The sequence below is a fragment of the Sus scrofa genome, chromosome 1 (assembly GCF_000003025.6).
Source record: "Sus scrofa isolate TJ Tabasco breed Duroc chromosome 1, Sscrofa11.1, whole genome shotgun sequence".
NCBI classification, from domain to species: Eukaryota; Metazoa; Chordata; class Mammalia; order Artiodactyla; family Suidae; genus Sus; species Sus scrofa.
The window spans coordinates 76,838,898-76,863,882 of record NC_010443.5 but is presented as its reverse complement, the minus strand read 5'-3'; the positions used below and the strand labels follow the sequence as shown (position 1 = coordinate 76,863,882).

Sequence of the window (24,985 nt, the reverse complement as noted above, 5' to 3'; positions counted from 1 at the left end):
TGCTGTGGCTGTGGTGTAGGCCAGCAGCTGCAGCTCTGATTTGACCCCTAGCCTGGGAACTTACATATGCCATGGGAGCGGACCTAAAAAGACAAAACCAAAATAAATAAATAAAAGTACATCAACAGAAAACTTTCTGAATGTCACTAGACAATGAATTAAGCAAACTTTTATTGAAGCTTAAATTGTGGTACAGAAATACATTTCAACTGATTTAAGTCCAACACCATGAAGAGAGAAATTATGGCACCAAAATTTTCCCTCCTCTATCATACATACTAGGATTAATTTAAATTACTATTCAATCTATAGTTTTCATTTTTCTAGGCTTTGTTCCGTACAAATTTGTGCAGTTTTTCAACCTTAAATAGAAATCTTAAATCTATTGGGGGGGAAAAAAATCAGACCTCAAGCCAACAAATGTCATCAAATCTACTGGGACGCTGTTCAAGAACAAAATCCACTTTTGAGCATTGGTCCTCATAATAGCACCAAAACATTAGGTACTGTGTGCTAATTACAGAATCAGACTGACCCATTGATTGAAAGCTTCTTCAATGAAACTTTGAATCAACAACGTGCTTAAAATAAAGTCAAGTGTTCCAACCACTTGATTTCAAACCAAGTAGATTTTATGTTCAAAAACACTAAAAAAAAGTGTCATTTATAAATACGGAAGGAACAAAAACATCACTGCATCAATCCAGAGAGAATTAAAAATTTTGTTTGAGGACAAAAAGAAATACAAAATTAAATCAACTTTGTTCTTTTCTCAGCTGCCTAAATATCAGTGTTTTGCAAATATATCTAAAAGATGCCAACTCTTTTCAGTCTGTATTTCTAGTCATTTTCCCATTGACCATTTTGGAATTTTGTTATGTCTGCTTCACTGAGTATGTCTGAATAACCCGAACAGTTCTCATTCTAGGCAGTTTCACTTGCTCTCATGAAACCACAGTGAAAAGAACACCAGTAAGAGGAACTCTTAGACTATCACATGCATCGAAGTCACAAGACGGCAAAGACATTGATTTTGCTTTGAACCAAAGTTTATGGCATATCATTAATAGAAATTAGTGGAAATGGCTGCAAAAATAAAGTTAACGTGAATCATCTGAGCTTATCTGATTTGTTGAATCCAACACAACCTTTATCTTAAAACTCCTAATAAATACAGTATATTGATAATAATTCTTTTACACTACCACTTAGCCAGTTAGTAAAGGCATGGTACTCCTGAGAAGGTAATCTCATTTAATGGGGTGGGCATGAGAGCTACAGAATGGCATGTGATTTCTATTCAGTTCTGCCAATATTCCCTAGCATCAATCTATGTCTTCTTTCCTCATTGATATGACCTTATTTTTGTTACTTTCTCCAAAAGAGCTCATTCTTATGAAAAGGCCAAACTCCCCTGACCTTAAAAGAAAATGAAGCCCAGGCTCTATCCCCTCCTCCCCCCTCTGGGGTATAAGAATAGCATAAACCCACAGTGTAATAGTGTATTGCTTTACTGAGGGGGTGTGGTTGGGAGGGGAGATACCATGGAGAGGAACGAATCAATTAAAATAATACAAGTTTAGGAAGCAATGTTAAAATAGTAACGCACAAAATGGATAACTGCAATCATTAGAGGACTTGACTTGTGGAAGGAAAACTTTAACTGCTGTTGCAAAAACATCTGTATGAAGTAGAAATTGGTTCTGATAACATTAGTAGAGTATGTTCTAGAAAGTGGAGGTAAGGTGGATGTAAAATCCTGGCAGCAATTTTATAGAACAGTCCCAGATGGCTAGGCTGAGGCCAACACCTAATGAGGACGAAAGCCTTGTCTGTGGGGAATTTTGGATGAAACCTGGAGAAATATTACACTGTGCGTAAACCAAATTGAATTGTTTTCACAAGTGTTGTAAAGTTTCATACAGTAAAAGGTTTTTTCTACATGCACTTCAATTTCACAGCAAGAGTGGCATAGGATACCTAAACACAGAAGAGAGCATTCATGCAAGATATCTAACTCCTTGATATAATAATGCATACAATTCAAAATGATTACACTATCATTACATCTAGGGCTTTCTGCAACTACAAGGTGGTGGTTATGGAAAGCATGGCCCCTGGTATCAGTATCTAAAAAGCAGCCACCACCTTCTTCTATGTGTGTTCTCTTTTTGCGTTTTTTCTTCATTTTTCTTAATCAACTCTGCTGTTGTTGCTGCTTCTTAGCAAAACTGGTAAAAACAAAATTGTAATCATTGAACATAGCACTCTGGCAATCAAGACGTTTAAAACCTTCAATCTTCTGGGGTGAAGAAAGCACGGTGCGACATTTAGAACTCTGGGGAAAAAATTAAATTAACCATTAGTGCTCCCAATTTGCAGAAGTATTCTCAAACAGAGTAATCAGGCAATAAATATTTGAGGCTACTATCTTAGTCACTAAAATATTTTTTCTTTCCTTTTTTTTCTTTTGTATTTTTAGGGCCACACCTGCAGCATATGGACGTTGCCAGGCTAGAAGGTGAATTGGAGCTGTAGCCATTGGCCTACACCACAGCCAGAGCAATGCGGGATCCGAACTGCGTCTACGACCTACCCCACGGCTCATGGCAACACCAAATCCTTTACCCACTGAGGAGGGCCAGGGATCAAACCTGCGTCCTCATGGATACTAGTCAGATTCATTTTCCTTGAGACACGATGAGAACTCCCTACTTTTATTTTTTTTTTGCTTTTTAGGACAGCACCTGCTGCATATGGAAGTTCCCAGCCATGGGTCTAATTGGAGCTACAGCTGGTGGCCTCCACCACAACCACAGCAATTTGGGATGGGAGCCTCGTTAGCAAACTACACTACAGCTCACGGCAACGCTAGATCCCTGACCCACTCACTGGGGCCAGGGATCAAACCTGAGTCCTCATGGATACTGGTGGGATTTGTTTCCACTGTGCCACAATGGGAGCCCCCCACTAAAATATTTTATCTGTGTCTTCTTATTGGCTAGATGAAATGACACCGTATGTCCCCCAGCACCATCGCCCCAAGGCCTGTCAACAGGGAAAATAAACAGGACAAGAGGAGCCCCTGAACTGGGTTAGACATAAAACAAGAACCAAGAGAAGTCTAATGAAACACACACAAAGCTTCTCCATCTACCAAAAACCTCAATTAGTAGTACCTCTGGATAACTGACTGATTATGCGCCATATCAAAATACACTGTATGACACATGTCACTATCCTTACGTTCCTAAGATTTTACTGTAGGTAATAAAACACATTACCTGATTTACAAACAGGGTGGTCACAAATTTTCCTGGCTTGAAGACTTCCACCACTTTCCTGATCAGGTCATCATAGGAGGTCTGACTTAAGTTTGTTTCAAAGCTAACATAAGAAAATTCTGGTTCTGGAGTGATGTGAATAGTCCAATAAGTTCCCTTAGAGAAAGAGTTCTGGGTTAATAACGGAAAGGGTACACTCAAATATTTAAATTATTAAGCAAGACATTAGTACTTACATCCGATTTCATTCCATTCATCGAATACCCACAAGGATTGAACAGTGTGGCATCAATGACAGAACCTGGTATCAGGTCACGAATTCCACTCTCCTAGAAAAAAAGCAAAAGACTGAATCATAAATTTGAAAAATAAACAGGGAATAAGTTAGAACATTTAGTCACCAAGCAAAAGGCAGCATTAGTATTGAGAATGCTTACACGAGTGACATCCTTTGCAGTAACACCATCTTTCATGTAGAACTGGTCCATAACTGCTGGGTCAAGCTCACTCATCAGAATTTCCAAGGTTTGATCTGGCTGATTGATTACTCGACTCTCTGGGAAATCCAGAGTATACAAGTACCTATAACAAAAATACAAAATTATTTCTAAAAAATGACAAGCAGAAATTTAAAGAAAATCTTAGAACAAAACATTGATGAAATTGTGTCCAACATACCAACAGTCAGAATTCATACGTCCCATACAATATGCTGCTCCATCTGTTTAAGGAGAATGTAAAATAAATTTAACAGATCCATCTGATGGCACATAGGCAGGATCCCCCGCGCACCTTTTAAATAAAATCTTACTGATGTCATTTAGAGATGCACTTAAGCCAGTGAGTCTGTCTAAACAGTGCTGAGAAACCTATGGTTTACTTCTCCCCTAAAACTCCACAAGGAAATGGAATTTGGTCACCCATTTATCTACTCTCCCAAGTAAATACAAGTTATTTTACATAATACATTCTTTCTTCCATGGTGTCTTCAAAACATTCAACACAGTAAATAAATAGCCTAGTACAGTTTCATATTAGTAGAGAGATAAGAATTGAACGATAGAAATCTGATCTTTCTTTGAAAATCATCCATGAGTTGACTTTATACCAAGTTATTAAAATAATCTAAGGCTGGAGTTCCTTTGTGGTGCAACACGTTAAAGGACTGGCCGTCACTGTGGCAGCTCTGGGTTGGAGAAAGTTCAATCCCTGGTCAGGCAACTTCCACATGCCACAGGTGAGGGGACAAAAAAAAAAAATCTTAGGTTTTCAGCCTCATCTAGGATATAAGGGAATTAGATGAGAAAACTTTTAGTTCCCTGTCCTTGGAAGCTCAAAAAGGAAGATCTATAAATAAATGTTTAGTAAATGGATGGAAGAAAATCTCGCCAATTTAGTTGAAGGGACAGCATGATCTATGCTTATTTTTCTAGATGAAGGGATCACAGCCATCATAACCACTAAGCTAGATGCAGGTGATCAGTTCTCTGATTTTCCCCCAATCATTTCAACAACACTTAACACACATATTCTAAAATTTTTAATAAGCTATGCTGAGACATTTATCTTAAATATATAATGGGCTACACTTGATACACAGGAATACATATATGTGCACATGTATAAAAAATCTTTCTTTGAAATGATATATCCTCTAACTTTAAGAAAGGATTCAATTCTATTTCAACTTACTTGGGAAAATTGCATTAAGAAACTCTATTTCTTCCTGGAAATTCCGGTGTGGGTACCCTTGGTGAGAAGGCTTCATGAAATTCTTACGAGAATAAAAGAAGCTCTAAAAAAGACAGATAACTTCATATACAGAATTCTATCACCTTTCCGAAGACTATCAACTATTTCCTATATATACACATCTAAACCAAAACTATCTCTACCAACACTTTCCCCAATGACACTTAACATAGTGTTTTTTCTTTAATATACTTAAAAGATGTGTAGTAACTTGCTGGCAAACAAAAAGTGAAGGTCCACTGTGTCAAAGAGCAGGGTTTCAGACAATACCAATGACTTAATGTTATATAGAGCACAAGTTGTTTTTTTAGTTGTGGATGAAGAGTCTCAACAGAATGTAGACTGTGCCAGTGAATTTCTAGAAACTACAAAATGCCCGATCTACTGATGATTGGTCATAACAACCTGTAAAGACAAAGTACAATATTTCTAGAGCTGAAATTCCTAATCTGTTTTAAAACAGGCACATAAGCAAAAATTCTGTGGGAGAACACAAAACTGTGCATATTTAGTTTTGCAACAGTGATCCAAAAGTTAAGAACATACTGCAAAATCTGTATGTCTTTGAGGAATCAACAATTAACAAAAACTATTTTAGGTCCTAATAACAGCTACCCTTTCCTTAGTTAAGTAAAATATTAAAATTTAACACCTGCTTATCAGAACAATTATGCCCTAAGTATAACTCTTGAATGCTATCAGAATGAAACTATTGCTCTTTAACATAATCGATTCTTTATTATGATGACCGGATAATTTTTCTTGTTTTCTCTTTTTAAGTGTTTCCAACCCCCGTAGTAATAATACTAAAGTATTAACTATTGAAATGTTTGTTTTTTTCTTTCTCCCACTTGAGTTTTATCTCAACTCATCCTCTGGCTCCTCCATATTTTCTGCCATTCATGAGCAGCAGCAGGCACTCTTCCTCCCACAGCGAGTGCCCTTACCCATTACAACGGAAGAAGTACACAAATTTATTTACCAGGCACATTACTGAACACTAACATTTATGCCAACACTCCTAAAAGGATAAATAATGCTTTTTGATTACTTACTTGAATTGAGTCAAACCCACTGTAATCCCTAGCAAGTTTCAACAGGGGAACCAGTGCTTTCAGCAAGAGGGTGGTACCACATGTCTTCAAAATGAAACGTCTCTTGGAGACAAACATGCTACTCTCACTGCAATTAAAAAAAAAAAAAAAAAGTCAAAACATTGTAACAATGGTTATGTACTACTGAGATGCTTCATCTATTACTAGGCTATTGTGTACAATGTAAATGTGGGGCTAGTAATTTTAAATGTTACGGTCTCAAGAAAGCAAGTAATGTACCGTAGTATTCTTCCTATTACATAAAAATCAGTGTAAGGTTCTAGAATCCCACAAAAATAGAACTTGACTTAGGTAAAAAGCATATTAGCTCATTACACAAACCCTCTTTTACTAGCCAACTTTTCCTCTTACCTAACCTATCCTGGGACATTTACTAAGTTCATACTCTACCTCATCTTGGACCGCCCACTCTCACATGTATTTCTGTAACCATCTCATTACTTTTCACTAGATAATAAGCTCCATGAGGAAAGGAATGTTTGTTCTTACTCACCATTATATCCCTAGGGCCTGGAACATAATACGCATTTGAAACATCTGTATTTGCCAAACACAAGCTTAGAAAAAGCAGGCGCCTCATGCACTTTGTTCAATACAGTAGCCCCGAGGCCCATTATAAGAATTCAGTAAGTTAACCCTGTACTTATAAAAAAGGTTATATGGCTTTCTTCTCTTATATACAGCAATTTTATTTGTATGGTGAAGCTAATTTTCATTTTGCCAGAAGTTCTAAGTGGTATAAACTAATAAAAAAAGAAAAAAAAAGGTATAAACTAGTAAGGAAGACCTGTATCAGAGACTGAGGACAAAGCAACAGTGACATTTAACAAACTCTCCTTTACAGATGCTTCCTGCTGACTTTAAGGAGGTAATTAATAATGACAAGCATCCCAAAGAGCTATTAGGTAAGACTTCCAAAACCAACTACCCTACTACCTAGGGACACCTAAGTAAACATTTCATTTTACATATTTTTCAAGACAAGGTAAAAACAATTATAGAACCAAGATCCAGACTGAAATCTGTTAGCCAACGCTTGTTTTATAGGACTCACCTGAGTACATAAGCTTCCTGCTTGTCAGTTTTTGTCACACTTATGATTGAACATTGCACATCCTTCAAAAGTATGTCCCATTCGGATCTATTATTTAACCGAAAAGAGGATAATTAATTCACAACAGTGCTTGCATACTCTCAAAAATTACAAAGCTCCTAACTTAAAAGTTCCCCAAGATTTAAGACCACAGACTTTTTTTTTTTAGTACCACATCCACAGCATATGGAGTTTTCAGGCTAGGGGTTTAACTGGAGCTACAGTTGCTGCTGGCCCACACCAAAGCTCACAGCAATGCCTGGACTCCTGACCCACTGAGCGAGGCCAGGGATCGAATCCACACATGCATGGTTTCTAGTTGTATAAGCTTCCGCTGAGCGACGAAGAAGATATTGGCCCAATCAATGGGCAATTGGATGACCAGTCGGAAGGCAGAAGCTCTTTTGCCCATGTGGCACATGGAGGTTCCCAGGCTAGGGGTCTAAATGGAGCTACAGCTGCCAGCCTACACCACAGCCACAGAAACGCTGGATCCTTAACCCACTGAGCACTGCTAGGGATCAAACCTGTGCCCTCATGGATGCTAGTCAGATTGGTTTCCACTAACCCATGACGGGAATTCCCACCAAGCAACTTAAAAAAAAAAAGCTAACAATTACTTTTTTTAAAAAGGTGCTAAAAGTTTATATGAAGAAGAAAATACACATTAGACTGCCATGTTTTTGCAGTTTGTTTCAAATTTTTAAAAATGGTTCAATTTGTTGTCTAGCAAAGGAAAAACAATTGCAATTAACACCTAGTTCTGAGTAACACAAACGTATAGATTGCTTTAATCCTCTTGTTTAGGTAACAAGGCTTTCGTATTTCTATAAAATGCTTACAACATTCCAGCACTCATAATATTTCAATTCCACAAATAACATGCATTCGTGCAAAAAGGGAAATATGGCCAGACCTAAAGGAAAATATGGGGCTCTTATTGAATCTATTACTTTTCTGCTTTGTGAGGTTTTCTACAATCACCCCTGGGCTTGCTTTAATAAACCCACTTCACATGACTGATAAGAATAAATCACAAAGTGCACACAGAATTTACCTACTAGACAATAATTTAAATACTGAATATGGGAGTTCCCATTGTGGCTCAGCAACATGAGGACGCAGGAATGATCCCTGGCCTTGCTCAGTGGGGTTAAGGATCTGGTGTTGCTGTGAGCTGTGGTGTAGGTTACAGATACGGCTCATATCCTGTGTTGCTATGGTTGTGGTGTAGGCTGGCAGCTGCAGCTCCACTTGACCCCTAGCCTGGGAACCTCCATATGCCGTGGTGCAGCCCAAAAAAGCAAAAAAACAAAGCTGAATATGAAGGCAAATAGCAAAAATACCCACTATAAATATTAGAAGCAGCAAATACAAGTCTAGAGCACAGGGATCTCTTTAGAGATCTAATTCAGACCTTCTTTCAATAATGCTATAGGCAAAAACGTTGTTACCCACTGACTTCCCAACTAGAATTTACCACTCTTACCACTCTCTTCTATCTGCCGAATACTTTTTTTTTTTTTTTTTTTTTGCTTTTTTAAAGGGCTGCACCTGTGGCATATGGAAGTTCCTAGGCTAGGGGTCGAATTGGAGCTACAGCTGCTGGCCTACACCACAGCCACAGCAATGCAGGATCTGAGCACGTGTCTTCAACCTACACCACAGCTCATGGCAACACCAGATCCTCAACCCACTGAGAGAGGCCCAGGACTGAACCCACAACCTCACAGTTCCTAGTCAGATTAATTTCCACTGTGCCACGATGGGAACTCCTCCGCTGGACACTTTAATCATTCCTTCTCAGTTCTAGTCACTATTTATATTGACTCCCCCTTCCCAGTTTTATTCAGATTTAATCAACATACATCACTGCACAAGTTTAAGGTGCACAGCACAATGGTTTCGCTTCTTCTGTATACTGCAAAGTGACTCCTGCAATGCTTAGTTATTAGCTTATCAAATAGGTACCAAAAAAAAAAAAAAAAAAAGCACTCTAGACTGCCCTTAGATTTATTTACTCCTTTCTTTTTTTGGTTGCCCCAGGGCATATGGAATTTCAGGGCCAGGGATGAAACCTGCATCCCAGTGCTCCAGAGACACCACTGAGGCTGATTACAATCCCACTGCACCACAGGCGAACTCCAGGATTTATTCTTTTTTTTTTTTTTTTTTTTGTCTTTTGTCTTTTTGTCTTTTGTTGTTGTTGTTGTTGCTATTTCTTGGGCCGCTCCCTCGGCATATGGAGGTTCCCAGGCTAGGGGTTGAATCGGAGCTGTAGCCACCGGCCTACACCAGAGCCACAGCAACGCGGGATCTGAGCCGCGTCTGCAACCTACACCACAGCTCACGGCAACGCCGGATCGTTAACCCACTGAGCAAGGGCAGGGATCGAACCTGCAACCTCATGGTTCCTAGTCGGATTCGTTAACCACTGCGCCACGACGGGAACTCCTGGATTTATTCTCTTAACAGTTTTCACATCATAAAGCAGTGTTAACTACAGGATGTTAAGACTTTTAAACATTCCCCCCAAACGTCTTTCAGCATTTCTTTTTAAGTGTTCCTTGGCCAAAAAGAGGGTGCTAAGCCTTAATCAGAAGTTCTGTGCACACAGATGGGGCTTGTTTAATGGAGCCTCTATCTAGGCTGTTTCACTGGTAAACTCCTTTTGTGTTTTCTCTTGCCTGGAGCACACATTAAGATTTCTGTTAAATAAATAAATTAATTAAATAAAATTAGGAATTCCTGATGTGGTGCAGCAGAAATGAATCCGACTAGGAACCATGAGGTTTCGGGTTCGATCCCTGGCTTTGATCAGTGGGTTAAGGATCTGGTGTTGCTGTGGCACAGGCCGGCAGCTGTAGCTCCGACTAGTCCCCTAGCCTGGGAACCTCCATATGCTGCAAGTGCGGCCCTCAAAAGCAAAAAAAAAAAAAAAAAAAGAAAGAAAAGATTCTGTTAAGCAAGACAGAGTAAAGGCCTAGGGATCCCACACTCAACATAAGCTTTTATTCTGTTTTCAGCCTCAATGATACCTGCTTCCCTGTTTCATATAAATCCTGTTTTACTCTCTCCAAAGAATAAAACTATTATCTAATATTCAGATCTCCTGTCATCTCCCTTCTCATCTGACACATTTTATGATAAAGACACAATCAGAAGAATAATTGAAACAGAAAGAGTGTACTGACAGATACATAGATAAACTAAACCTATCCCTATGTTCTGTACTTCAGCCACACTGAGTTTTCCCACAAACATGTTCTCTCTTCCCAGAAATAGGGCACCATAAAATTGATCATCCAAATCAAGCCACTTCAGAGTGAATGAGAACCTTATAATTATGCAGAGACAATAGCTATAAACTTTGTTCTGGGTACTGCTGGAATGGATTTCACCCTACCCAGAACCTGTCCCCACCTTCCTTCTTCCACCTAAGTCACCCCACTACCCCCTACCAGATCAAACCTGCCATTAAAAAGGTCTCAAAACTCAAAAGGCTTATCTAAGTGTTTTAGTTGTGTGGCTATTTTGGTATTCATGTTTTAATTCCACTAGAATCATTCCATGTAACTACTCAATAAGAAATGAATTTTATGGTTTCTAGCCTCGGTGCCTAACTCACTTCACAGCAGGCCCTCAAATATTTGCTGAATCTCAGTAATTCTTCTGATTAGATCTTATAAACTTGCTAGAAAATCAAATAGCTTTCAATTAAAAAAAATCCAAATTGTTACATGATCCTTTACTGTTTTGTCACCATAATAGTTCGGGTATTTACAGAGTGGCTGAGTTCTTGAAAAGATAAAAAACAAAAGATTCATTGAGCAGAGTTATTCTGTTAACGAACTACAGATATAGTAGTATATTCCACTTGAAATGCTATCTCATTTTTTTGGCTGCATCCAAAAAATCCAAGTTCCTGGGCCAGGTATCAAATCTGAGTGACTTAACACCACAACCACGGCAAAAATGGATTCCTTAACCTGCTGCACTACAGCAGGAACTCCTGAAACCCTACCTTATTTTAATCTACACAAACAAAGGCTACTCATTTCACTGCCCACTATCTTAGCTGTTACAGAACTCATTCGTTTTAACCTACCTAGACATGGTTACTTTCTAAAATATTTTTTTTCTGCAACCCACTCCTCTTTCTGGGAATCTAACACACGATGTCAGATTTTGAGGAGCTTCCTGATGGCATAGCAGTTAAGGATTTGGTGTTGTCACTGCTGTTGCTCGGGTTCGATCCCTGACCAGGGAACTTCTGCATGCCATGCTGGCCAAAAAAACCAAAAAAACCCGTTTGGTTCGTCCCACCAGGATCTGTTCATTTTCAGTCTCAATCTTCCTACTGATCTACCTTCAGGTTAACCCACTCTTCTGTCATTTTAATTCAAGACTATCCAGGAAACTTTTAACTCCAGCAGTTCTTTTTAATTGTTTTTTATAGCATTTTTAAAATTACTCAATTACATTTATAGTTGTACAATGATCATAACCAAATTTTGTAACCTTTCTTTTATTACTCAATGAATTTATTACATTTGTAGTTGTACAATGATCATCACAATCTAATTTTATAGGATTTCCATCCAACAATCCCAGCGCATCCCCCTGTCCCCCAACCTGTCTTATTTGGAAACCATAAGTTTTTCAAAGTCTGTGAGTCAGTATCTGTTCTGCGAAGAAATTCATTGTGTCCTTTTTTTAGATTCCACATGTAAGTGACAGCATTTGATGTTGGTGTCTCACTGTCTGACTTCACTTAGCATGATAATTTCTAGGTTCATCCATGTTGCTGCAAATGCTAGTTCTTTTCTTTCAATGGCTGAGTAATACTGCATTGTGTGTATGTACCACATCTTCTTTATTCACTCCTGTCGATGGACATTTAGGTTTTTTCCATGTCTTGGCTATTGTATATAGTGCTGCAATGAACATTGGCGTACACGTTTTAATTGGGTTTTTTTGTTTTGCTTTTCCTGTACCCACAGTATAAAGAAGTTCCCAGGCCAGGGACTAAACCCGCACCACAGCAGTGACCAGACCCATAGCAATGACAACACTGGATCTGCAACTGGCTGAGCCACCAGAGAACTCCAGTCTTCTCATTTTTACACAACTTCTATAGGTTACAGAAGTTATGAAAGCCATTTCAGAGTTATGAAAGCCATTGCTATGATATTCAGATCTTTCCTGCTATGTGCCATCCAGTGGCCAGTCTGGGAGGTGATCTGTCAGTTTTCAAAGCCTTTCATATGCTGTTTAGCATCAGATCCATATACAAATAGCTAAGGAGTGTTCATATAAGTTATTAAGGGATTACTTTCTTCACCTTTCCCATAATCTCCATGATAACCTCTGGCTCAATGGGGTGTGGAGAGATGGGTAAAGAGGACCCATTTCTTGGTACTGTGGCTAGAAAGCCAAGGCTTTAAGTTTCTCCACTCTGCACAAGTTACTATAGGATTGCCTGAGCTGTGGCAGGGAGAATATGAAAAAAGCAAAGCACTACAAAAACAAGAAAGGGGTTTTCCACATTTTCTCTAACCCAAAGGGGCCCACTTCCTTTCCTTCCTTGCATACCAGAAAAAGAAGACCTCTCTTAGAGCTCTGTTTGTGTGCAGTTCTGGGTTTCTGGCAGCTTGAGTCCACCTCAGGAGACACCAGAGGGGACAAAAAAAACACCAACAAAAACCAAGAAACAGAAACTCCTGGCTATTTCAGTAATATTTTGAGTTCTGGCTTCCTTCTCCAATGTACCTAACATTTACTGATTTTCAGAGTCTTCAGAGCTGCTCCAAGCATTCTGTCCAGGGTCTTAGCGATAGTGTATGCTGTTTCCATCATGATGAAAAAGAGAATGCTCTTGTACTCATTCATCATTGTTATAAATTCTGCAACCAAACTCTTCCTCACCTAATAGAAACATAGGTGGATGGTCTGTATCAGCCAGGTGATTACAGAAACAACCTTAGGAGAAGAGAACTGCTGTCTCAAAAAAGAATAAATCAAGGAGCAGGAAAGATGGGACAGACATGGAACTGAAGAAGTCAATACAATGTTATCCACGAGCATATAGAACACTGCTTACTCTATTTTGAACCTTTCTCAGAGTTAGAACTTCCCAGTTCTGAACTTCATGTCTTAACAGTCCTGTAAAAAGAGCTCTGTTTAGCCTCTCTGAATCTCGACTTACTTCCTCATTCTCCTCCTTTCTCCTGACTAGGACAAACTGCCATCACGCTCCACAAAGCCCAGGCTGGAATATGGCGGGTCTGCCACTTTAAAAAATATTCTCCTATTTAAAGTTTTCTTAGTCTGTGGTCTAATAAGCATGAAACCGGACCCTTACCTTATACCATACAACTCAAAATGGATTAAAGATTTAAATTAAGATGGGAAACTATAAAACTCCTTGAAGAAATCATAGGGGAAAGCTTTAGGACATTGGATTTGGCAATGCTTTCTTGGATATTACCCAATAAGCACAGGCAACAAAGACAAAAACAGGAAAATGAGACTACACCAAACTTAATAACTTGTGTATCACAGGAAAATACTCAACAGAGTGAAAAGACAACATGTATCTGATAAGAGGGAACATCCAGAACATATAAGAAACAAAAACATATAACCTAATTAAATAGTGGGCAAAGAACTTAAATAGACAGCTCTCCTCCAAAGATATATATATGAATGGCCAACAAGCATGTAAACAGAAGCTCAAAATTGATAAAACACTGTAAATCAACTGTAACTAAAAAAATTAAAGATGCTCAACACACCACTAATCATAAAAAAAATGCCGGAGTTCCCATCGTGGCTCAGTGGTTAACGAATCTGACTAGGAACCATGAGGTTGTGGGTTCGATCCCTGGCCTCGCTCATTGGGTTAAGCATCCGGTGTTGCCATGACCTGTGGTGTAGGTTGAAGATGCAGCTTGGATCCCGCGTTGCTGTGGCTATAGTGTAGGCCAGCGGCTACAGCTCTGATTAGACCCCTAGCTTGGGAACCTCCATATGCTGTGGATACGGCCCGCAAAAGACAAAAAAAAAAAAAAGAAAGAAAGAAAAAAAAGAAAGAACAAGTGTTGGCAAGAATGTAGAGAAATTTTAACACAGTGTACTACTGGCAAAAATATAAAATGGCGCAGCCAGTATGGCAAACAGTATGGACATTCCTTAAAAATTACCACAGGAAGCAGCAATCCCACTCCTGGGTATATACACAAAATCATTCAAAACAGGATCTGAAGAGATATTTGTACATCCATGTTCATTGTTATTTACAACTGTCAAGAGAAGGAAGCAACCCAAATGTCCATCAAGGGATTAATGGATAGACAATGTAATGTATACATATGATGGATTATGTGGCCTTATAGGATATAAGTATAGGATAGGATTTTCTATCACATACTTCAATGTGGATGAATCTAAGGATTTTATGCTTAGTGAAATAAGCCAGCCACAAAAGGATGAACACTGTAGGTTTTTACTTATATGAGGTACCCATACACTCATACAAAGCAGCTAAAGTAGTCAAAATCAAAGAAAGGTGATCACTAAGGGCTAGGCAAAGAGAAGAGAGGAAATTAGTGTTTAATGGAGAGTAACATTATATTCAGACCTTAAAACCTTACTCAACGTGGTAGTAGTAGTCTGTGTCAAACCCATCCTAAAACATCAGATTATTCTTTAGCAAAGTCTAGGCTGACCAGGAGTTAAATTCTGAGAATGCCTTTGTATGGTGGTTAATTCAGATATCCAGAAAAATAAGCTTTCATCTTTTGTTCAAAGGAATCAACCAGACTGTACTGTTAACTACAAACACAGTACTAAGTTCTCCGCCTCAAACTTTTAGTCATTGCTACTTTCAATGTGTACTTCTCAAAATTTGAGTGAAGGAGAGAAAAGACTAGCAGAACATGCCACTAGTCCTACATGTCTTTTCCAACATTAACCTTACAGGTGTTAAAAAAAAAAAAAAAAAAAAATCACCTCTAAACTTCCCACAATTACCATGTATTCTCTTCACCTTCCAACAATACAATTTCCTGTATCAATCCACCTCATTACGAAGAATAGCTCAGGTCTATGATGAATTCTTTTTTTTTTTTAAACATTTATTTATTTATTTATTTAGTCTTTTTTTTTTTTTGCCATTTTCTTGGGCCGCTCCCACGGCATATGGAGGTTCCCAGGCTAGGGGTCGAATCGGAGCTGTAGCCGCCAGCCTATGCCAGAGCCACAGCAACGAGGGATCCGAACCGCGTCTGCAACCTATATATACCACAGCTCACAGCAACGCAGGATCCTTAACCCACTGAGCAAGGGCAGGGATGGAACCTGCAACCTCATGGTTCCTAGTCGGATTCGTTAACCACTGAGCCACGAGGGGAACTCCTATGATGAATTCTAAAGCAAAAAGAAAAGACAATTTTAGAGTCCTGAAAGATCGGACTATCTTTCCTTACCAAAATTTCTTATTTTCTACAGACTGTTTCCCCATACCTGCCATTCTCATTAAAAAGGCTTTTGTTTGGGTCCAAAATTTTAGTGCAGCAACTCTAAGACATTATGCACGTAGACAAAAATGGCCTATTTCTATTCAACATCATTTGAAACTTGAAACATTTAGCAGAGAAAACTGCAAGTTAAACCTAATATATTATACCTTCTTTCACATTTCAATTTTAAATACGGTGTGAAATAAGTCCGTTTTAGATCATCTGTCCTTTCTTCAGTTAGATGTCTAGACTACTGCTTTTCTCCAACATATTGTTAACTAGTATTATTTAACTGAAGCCATACCAGACAAGATTTACTTTCTTAAAACCAGGAGTTCCCATCCTGGTGCAGCAGAAATGAATCTGACTAGGAACCATGGGGGTGTGGGTTTGATCCCTGGCCTCGCTCAGTTTGGTTAAGGATCCAGCATTGCTGTGAGCTGTGGTATAGGCTGGCAAGTGTAGCTCCAAATAGACCCCTAGCCTGGGAACCTCCACATGCTACAAGTGCGGCCCTAAAAAGACAAAAAATGACAAATAAAATAAAATAAAATCCGAAACCAACAACCCAATCGAAAATGGGCAAAAGACCTGAATAGACATTTCTCCAAAGAAGGGATACAGATGGCCAACAAGCACATGAAAAAATGCTCAACATCCCTGATTATTAGAGAAATGCAAATCAAAACTACCATGAGATACCACCTCACACCAGTCAGAATGGCCAACATTAATAAGTCCACACATAACAAATACTGGAGAGGGTATGGAGAAAAGAAAAGGGTACCCTCCTGCACTGTTGGTAGGCATGTAAATTGGTACCACTATGGAAAACAGTATGGAGGTACCTTAGAAAACTACCATATGACCCAGCAGTCCCACTCTTGGGCACATATCTGGACAAAACTTTCCTTGAAAAAGACACATGCACCCCCTATGTTCACTGCAGCACTATTCACAATAGCCAAGACATGGAAACAACCTAAATATCCATCGACAGATGAATGGATTAAGAAGATGTAGTATATATACACAATGGACTACTATTCAGCCATAAAAAAGAACAAAGTAATGCCATTTGCCACAACATGAATGGAACTAGAGACTCTCATACTAAGTGAAGTCAGGAAGAGAAAGACAAATACCATATGGTATCACTTATATCTGGGATTAATAGATGCAAACTATTGCCTTTGCAATAGATAAGCAATGAGATCCTGTTGTATAGCACTGGGAACTATATCTAGTCACTTACGATGGAGCATGATGGAGGATAATGTGAGAAAAAGAATGTAAATATGTATGTGTGACTGGGTCACTTTGCTATACAGTAGAAAATTGACAGAACACTGTAAACCAACTATAATGGAAAAAAGAAAAAAATTATTTAAAGTTAAAAAAAAAAACAAGCTTGGTGGCCTAGAACCTGGCATTGCCTCTGCTGTGAAGCAGGTTTGATTCTGGCCTGGGAACTTCTGCATGCTGCCTATGTGGCTAAAAACAAATGTGCCCCTTTTGTCTCCCTTGAGAAATTAGTAAAAGACTCCAAGTATCACGTAATTTGTTCAGATTACACTGAAGGTAAATTCCACTAAATGGTGTACAGGAGTGGGAAATGTTTAAAAGAAAGGGGGTTCCAGCTTGACTTGAAGTTAAAGTTTGGAAAGCTAAGCCAAGTGCATTCTATTCCCTCATACCATATTAAAAAAAAAAAATCAATTCCAAATGGATTGCAGATCCAAATATGATAAGTAAAAACAAAATTTAGAAGGGAAAAAAAGAACATCTTCATTACCTCTGAAAAAGCAAAGATATCTTAATCTTAAATAAGAGAGAAATTACTATTAAAGGTGAAAATACTGGTAAATTGGACCACATTAAAATTATAAACTTCTGGGAGTTCCTGTTGAGGCTCAGGAGGTTAAGAACTCAACTAGTATCCATGAGGATGTGGGTTTGACCCCTGGCCTCACTCAGTGGGTTAAGGATCCAATGACATTATGAGCTGTGGTGTAGGCCAGCAGCTACAGCTCTGAATGGATACCTCGCCTGGGAACTTCCGTATGCCACAGGTGCGGCCTTACCAAAAAACAAAACAAAACTTCTGGAGTTTCTGCTGTGGCCCGGTAGGTTAAGAATACAATGGCAGTGGCTCCAGTTGCTGTAGAGGTAAATAGGGGTTTGATCCCTGGCCTGGGAACTTGCAAATGCTGCATGCAGCCATTAAAAAAAAAAAACAAAGAGCTTCAGTTTATAAAGCTATCATTAAAAAAACAAAAGAGGGAGAATCCGACTAGGAACCATGAGGTGGCGGGTTCGGTCCCTGCCCTTGCTCAGTGGGTTAACGATCTGGCGTTGCCGTGAGCTGTGGTGTAGGTTGCAGACGCGGCTCGGATCCCGCGTTGCTGTGGCTCTGGTGTAGGCCGGTGGCTACAGCTCCGATTCAACCCCTAGCCTGGGAACCTCCATATGCTGTGGGAGCGGCTCAAGAAATAGCTAAAAAGACAAAGGAAATCATAAAGGGCATAAAATATTTGTAATACACATTTTGGACAGAGAATCCATTCATAAAATATAAAGAACTCCTACAAACTGAAAAGTCATCCAAAAATGAAAACAGGCAGACCTAAGCAAGTATTTCACACAAGATAGCCAAATGGTGAATAAAGATAGATGAAAGGATGCTCATCTCCATTAGTCTGAAGAGAAATAGACTACTATATACTCAGAATAGCTAAAATTAAAATATAAGTAAGTAAAATACACGTACTGATGAAGATAAAGAACTGGAACCCTTATGCTAAATATATACGCATACCCTACAATCCCATTCCTAAGTGTATGCATTTCTAGCAGGAAAGCATACATATTGCTCACTACAATACTTACAATAGCATCCACATCAATATATACTAGCAAACTGGAAATTACTCAAATACCCATATTAACAGTAAAATTGGATAAAATTTAGTATGTGGACACAGCATCAAAAATGAACTAGGAAACCTCAAACACAATGTTGACCAAAGGAGGCATAATACATACTAAATGATTCTGTGTCACACAAAAATGGGGGAAAACTAATCTATGCTATATGTTAAGAAGTCAGGATAGTGGTTTCCTTAGGTGGAGAGGGGGATAGGTTTTAACTGGAAAGAGGTATACAGGGGCCTGCTGGCTAGTTACATTCCTTAGATTTGAGTGCTGGTTACATGAATGTGATCAATTTGTGAAAATTCAGGATATAATTATGATTTTGTTATGCACCGATAAAAAGTTCAAAAAACCCAAAATATCTGTATTCACAAGATAAGTTGTTTTCCTTATACATTTTTCCTATTATGTTGTTTTCTTTGACAGATTACCACTTTCTCCAGTTCTTCCAGAATATTTCCTTCAAAATGGCCCTATGGTTTTTCTTTTGGTTCATGTCTTTGGAATAGTTTTCATGTTACAAGTTCTTTAAACCCCACAATGCTTCCAATTAAGTACTTTTTGATACCTGATGACAGCAGAAGCTTTTCAATTTCAGCAGCTTTTCAAACTCTCCAAATTCATATTCACTGTTGTTACTATACAAAGAATCTGGGGGCATATATTATTCTAAGTTGATTTAGTACAGACGCTAAGTGCTAGGTTTACATACACTGAAGGGAGGGCTTTTATGACAGCAATCACAATGTGGTTTGCAGCAATAATACAACACACATACCAACAATGACTCGACTGATTAACATTTCTATGAGTAAGGCAATTCAGTCACTACAACTTGAGAAGCATTGAAAAGCTAAGTTACTACGCTGAAATGATCAAACTCTTTACTGGAGGCACACACCCATTTATTTTGTGTTATACAGAACTTCCAAGTTCTATCCATCTTTTCATTTACTGTTTTATCTACAAGATTTTTTTAATGGCTGCATCTGTTGTTAAAATTTTTTTTAATTTTAACTTGCAGCTATGGCAATGCCAGATCCTTAACCCAATGCACCTAGCGGGGAGATGAACCTGTGTTGCCACAGAGATAATATCAGATCCCTAACCAGGTGCACCACAGCAGGAAGTCCTACAAGATTTCTGACACACACGTGTACCTGGGAAACTATCACAAGACAGTGACCACACGCTTCTAAAAAAAAGTCCCTCATGCCTCTCTGTAATCCCATTCTTCTCCTTTACTCCCATCCTCAGGCAACCACTGATCTGCCTGTCAGATTAGTATACATTTTCTCGTTTTACTGACATAAAATCTTACAGTACTTCCTAGAGGGGCTTATTATTATTTTTTCTCCAGCATATCTCAATTTTTTATCACTTAGTATTCCATTGTATGAATATATCATAATTTGTTTATCCATTTACCTATTAAGAGAGATCTGTTCTCAATTTGCGGACCATCACAAAATAAAGCTGTTACGAAATTCATGTAAAAGTCTTTGTGTGGACACATTTCCTGTTCACTTGGGCACATATATGAGTGGACTAGACTGGCTGGCTCATAACAGATATATTAACTTACTAACCATTTTCCAAAGTCCATACACTATTTTCCAAAGTCCATACACTATTTTCCATTTCCACCTGCAGTGCATTGCATGAAAACTCTGATTCCTTCAGAGCTTATCAGGGTCTGATATCAAAATTATACAAACACCAAAAGGAACTGTGAAGTGTGTTCCCCATTTACTATTAGAATGTATGAAAATGGGCTATAATTACTTTTCCCTTGAATGTTAGAACACTCAAATGTAACCATCTGGACCTAGATTTTCCTTTATGGGATGATTAAAGATTAATTCAATTTGTATAATGATTTACATAGAACTATTAAAATTTTCAACTTCTTGCATTCAATGTGGAAAGGCATTTTTCTACAAACTTCCCCGTAATATCCTTGTTGTCTTTTAAATGTCTTTAGCATCTGTAGTGATGCCCTTTTGGGACATCTTAACCCTTTCTGCATTCTTAGGAAGTAGAGTAGTTAGCTATGTTTTCTTTATAAACAATGTAGTTAATTTTACTCCAGTCTGTTAATGTCTTAACAAAAGTCATGAAATTATGACTTTGGTCTATTTGCATTTTAGTGGAATTACTGAGGATGTGAGGCCAGGGCTTAGGAAGGATTTTTCTGGTTTCCAAATATTTATATCAATAAATAAGAACAAAGCTACCAAAGACTGATTATTCCATGGAAGAATTAAAGTTTAACTTCACTAAGCACTCTAAAACTCGACATCTCCCGTACTTGAATAAACACCTATCAAACTGCTAGGGCAACTTTTAATGTCAAGCAACCCTTTGGACTACAATCTTAGCAGATTTTCCTTTCCTCTCCATCCTGGTTTGCTTTTAAAAAAGGAAAAAAAAAAAAAAGTTCCCCCCTTAAAGGCAAAGAATCAAAGATAAAGATGTTAACACTTACAGAGTGGTTACTATGTGTCAGTTTTTAAGTACTATATACGAATTAACCCACACAACTAATACAATATATTAATACATGCATTAATTAAGAAAAATATAAGTACTAATCCTCACAATTACCCTATGAGGTAGGTACCATTACCGTCTATTTTAAAAATGAGGAAACATCGAACAGCTAGCTATGAGATGTTTGAATTAAATCTATACATCCCATAGGCCATGCACTAACCATTTCAAGATGACTGATAATCCTTCTTTGGTTTCTGAAGCCTGCACCCCACCTCCTCAGAGACCAGAAGCCAGTAATTCCTGCTGGGCAGGCCATTGATTTTAGGTGACTTAACAGGCATATATAGTTTTCCAGGTACTTTTTTTTACTTCCTAGTAAGTAACCTAACCAGTTAAATCTTTGCCTGACAAGTAAAAATGTTCCTCGAAAGTTAGTTACCAATGGACCTTTCTCTCGGTTAAATCCACCAGATGTTCTTACTTGCTTTATTTATAACAGCTGAAACGTGGTAGTAAACTCACAATATTTAACGAATTTTAGTGTCTACAAAGCTTATGGCCCTAAATCACGATTTCAACAAAACGGAATATTCTGTCCTTGAAGGTTTAACTTTTGCTACTATTTTAAGCTCCACAATGAAGCAGTTTCAGCTGATGAATATACAAAAAAATGGCTCTCAATCATCTAACTGAAGAAAGCAAGTTGCACCCTATAAGCTCTTCTCCTTCTCCTTGATTCAGCGAAGTCAACCAAAAAAAGCCTAAGCTTAAATTTTCTCATTTCTGCAGGGACGAAAAACCCATTTCCCTTTATTAAGAACATGTACTTACAAATAAAACTGACATATTTAAAGAGCTAGAAGAGAAAAATTATTCATTTTATAAGACAGTTCTTACTCATTAGTTCTTCCTGACAATATTTTCTAGATAATCCTAACATAAGCATTTAACCAAAGGCGTATCACCAACACCAGGGAGTTTTCCCCATCCGTAAAATGGAAGAAACACCAAGCTTTGCCATATTTATAAGTAACTGCTTTCTATGATAAACATATGAAGTGCTGAGAGCAGAGGGCTATATTAAGGTAATTTAGGTGTCGCACAAAGGTTGAAAAATGAAACCTGTCACATTTTAGCTAACGCGATGCCTTCCTACAGGAGAATCCTTCAAGACAGACTGCCCTAAAGTCCCGGCAGCACGTGTCCGCCTGGATTCTTCTCCAGTCGCTTTTTGTCAGAGACGGCGGAGAGCGCAGCCAACATTCCTGAAACGCCCATTGGCCCACACCCTGGGGCCAGGCTCCCGGTCGGGCCCAGGAGCTCATTGGTCGTTGCCTCTCAATGAAGCGGCCGCGCCGGTTCCTCCGCCTCTCGGCCACACTCGCTGCACTTGTGCTCGGAGGAGCCTAGAAAGGCGACGGGTGCCTAGCGGAACCAGCGCTGCGGAGAGCGGGCCCAGGCACCTTCCGGGTCGCCTATACCCTCGTCTGCGCCAGGACCGAGACCACTGCAAGACCGCTCTTTTTCTGCGCGACAGTTCAGCTCTCTCGCGTGACTGCCCGGGTGGGAGGCTGAGGCCTCAGATTCCTTTGCAGGCTCAGGCATTAAAGGTATTATGCCCGAGCTCGGACGGGCCTTTAGTTGGTAAATGTACGCAAGCCTTACTCCACCCGGCATCTCGCGCGGACCCCAGTGACTCGGTAGCAGGCTACACAATCCAAGGTCGAGACTCGGAAGTAAGCCTCGGTGGGCTCCCCGGCCGTCTCCAGAGGCCGCCCCGATAAGGCTTGGTGCAGAGCGCGTTAGGGCGGCGGTGGGGCCCAGCCACTGCGACACCACTGCTCCCGCCCAATCCCCGCCGGCCGGGCGCCACATGCTGCCAGCGCCGACCGCGGGCGGGAGGCCTGCTCGCCAGCCCCTCTGCCCGGGCAGGCCCCCTCCTCCCGCCTCAAGCGGAGAGAAAGAGTCCGACTCCCGATCAGCCCCCTCCCTCCTCTGTTCCCGACCCGCTCCCTCCCTCTTCCACTCCAGAGGCGGGCACGCCCGAATTAGCGCCTGACTAAGCCCGCCGAGCCACACCTGCCTGGAGGGAGCACGCGCCCACCCCCCGGCGCCAGGCACCCCACCCCGGGCCCCGACAACCTACTCCGGGGCGGGTGGGGGGGAAGTCGGGAGGCGAGGGCAGCCAAAGCACCCCGAGCGGCGCTGCACGCCGTCCCACACGCCGCGCCGGGGACGTTACCTGAGCACGCGGCGGCGCCGGCCTCCTCCCCTCCCCCGGGCAGCGCCCGGCCGGGCAACGGTGGCGGGAGAAGCCGGCTCGGGCTCCGCGTGGACCTGGCCTCTCCCCCCGGCGCCGGGGCCCAGGCCAAGGCCACAAAACGACCCCCGCCCACGGACCTGCCCCCACCAGAAGGCTGCGGGAATCCAGCCCCCGCCCCCTCTCTGCCTAGGGCTACTGCCTTCCAGGCGGCGACAGACCCCATACCCGACAGTGGGCGAGAGCCCCGAGCACCCACCTTGGGATGGTGCGAAGATCCCCAGATCCTTGATTTGCGTCGGGCTGCTGCCTGGAGAACCAAACCTCCAGCAGCTTCTCGGTCCCTTCGAAAAAATGTGCAGCTTCCATCACCGTGAGACTAGCGAACAACCAACAACCACAGAAAATCAACTAAATTAAATCTCTTCTCCCGCCGCTGCCGCCGCCGCTGCGGATTGTTCCAGCTGTGTTACTAAAGTTCAGGTTCCTTTTTTTGCTATAATTTTATATTAACTTTTTTAAAAAAAGGGCTAATAAAATTTTCCCGGCTTTTTTTTTTGTGTGTGTGAGCGAAAGTTGAACGTGAGTCTGTTGGAAATAGAGGCAGATACAGCTCAGTCTCTTGTAGTCCGCTGTTTCCCCGTTAGAGAGAGTAGAGCGAGCGCTAGCTAATGTCGCCGGCCATACTGTGGGAGCGAGGGCGCTGCGTGAGTCGGGAATTTATATACTCCGTCTACCCCCAGAGGCCAGGAAGTGACGTAACGTCCCTCCCCCGCGGCTCATAGCTCCAGTCTCCTGTCAATCACCAGCCGCCCATTTGCGGCTGGCTAGCCGCCCGCCTGCGAGGAGCGCGGGGAGCGGCCCGTGTCCCTGCGGTTCGATTTCGGGGTGGCCCCTGGGCGGGAGACGGTACTCTGTTGTCCGGCTGGGGACTAGGAATCGGGGGTCGAATGTGGAGAGAGTGGCAGAGCGGGGACGGAGTGAGGAAAGGCTGCGTAGCGCTGCGTAAAACAACTGGCTAGCGGGGAACATGGGTGGGTCCTCTGGAGGGTTGGCGGGGTTCGGCGGGGGCGGTGGCCACTGCTGGGATGGCGTGGTGGTTTTGATCCTGTGCACTTCGCCGCGATCGCTGAGGTACTCAGCCATTCTCTAAAGTGTACTTCCCTAAGGCCACCGAAGCCAGGCGTTAAAACTCCACGTTTGTCCGTGACGCACATGTTGCCAAGGGTCGAATTAGAAGGCGCTTTAATTCTGCTCACGCTTTTGCTGATGTGCGAACGAACGCAGTTCTCTTACCGTTTTACACAATAGCCAGAAGCGCTGTCTCCCTATTCAAAAAGGGAAAAGCAACGTGGCGCCCAGCCTTGAAGGACTCCGGCTCTACCTACCTCCCACCATGTGGCTCGCCAAGCCTCGGAGTTGGCGGAGCACAGTAGCTGCCGTGAAGCACTGGCAACTCCGTGCTCAATTAGGTCAACTGGTGGGAATTTCTTCTGCAAAACTATTTCTAGAACCTGATTTATTAAATA

At 40.8% G+C, this 24,985-nt stretch overlaps 1 protein-coding gene across 1 annotated transcript; it reads right to left on the bottom strand.

Moving 5' to 3' along the window:
* On the bottom strand, window positions 138-24,435 carry AMD1 (adenosylmethionine decarboxylase 1). Its single transcript, XM_003121345.6, has 9 exons — window positions 23,716-24,435; window positions 7,206-7,292; window positions 6,092-6,218; window positions 4,977-5,079; window positions 3,963-4,005; window positions 3,722-3,866; window positions 3,521-3,613; window positions 3,285-3,440; window positions 138-2,338 (listed from the first exon to the last, which is right to left on the bottom strand). The coding sequence occupies exons 1-9, from the start codon at window positions 23,823-23,825 to the stop codon at window positions 2,198-2,200; spliced, it is 1,005 nt and encodes a 334-aa protein (XP_003121393.2). The 5' UTR covers window positions 23,826-24,435; the 3' UTR covers window positions 138-2,197.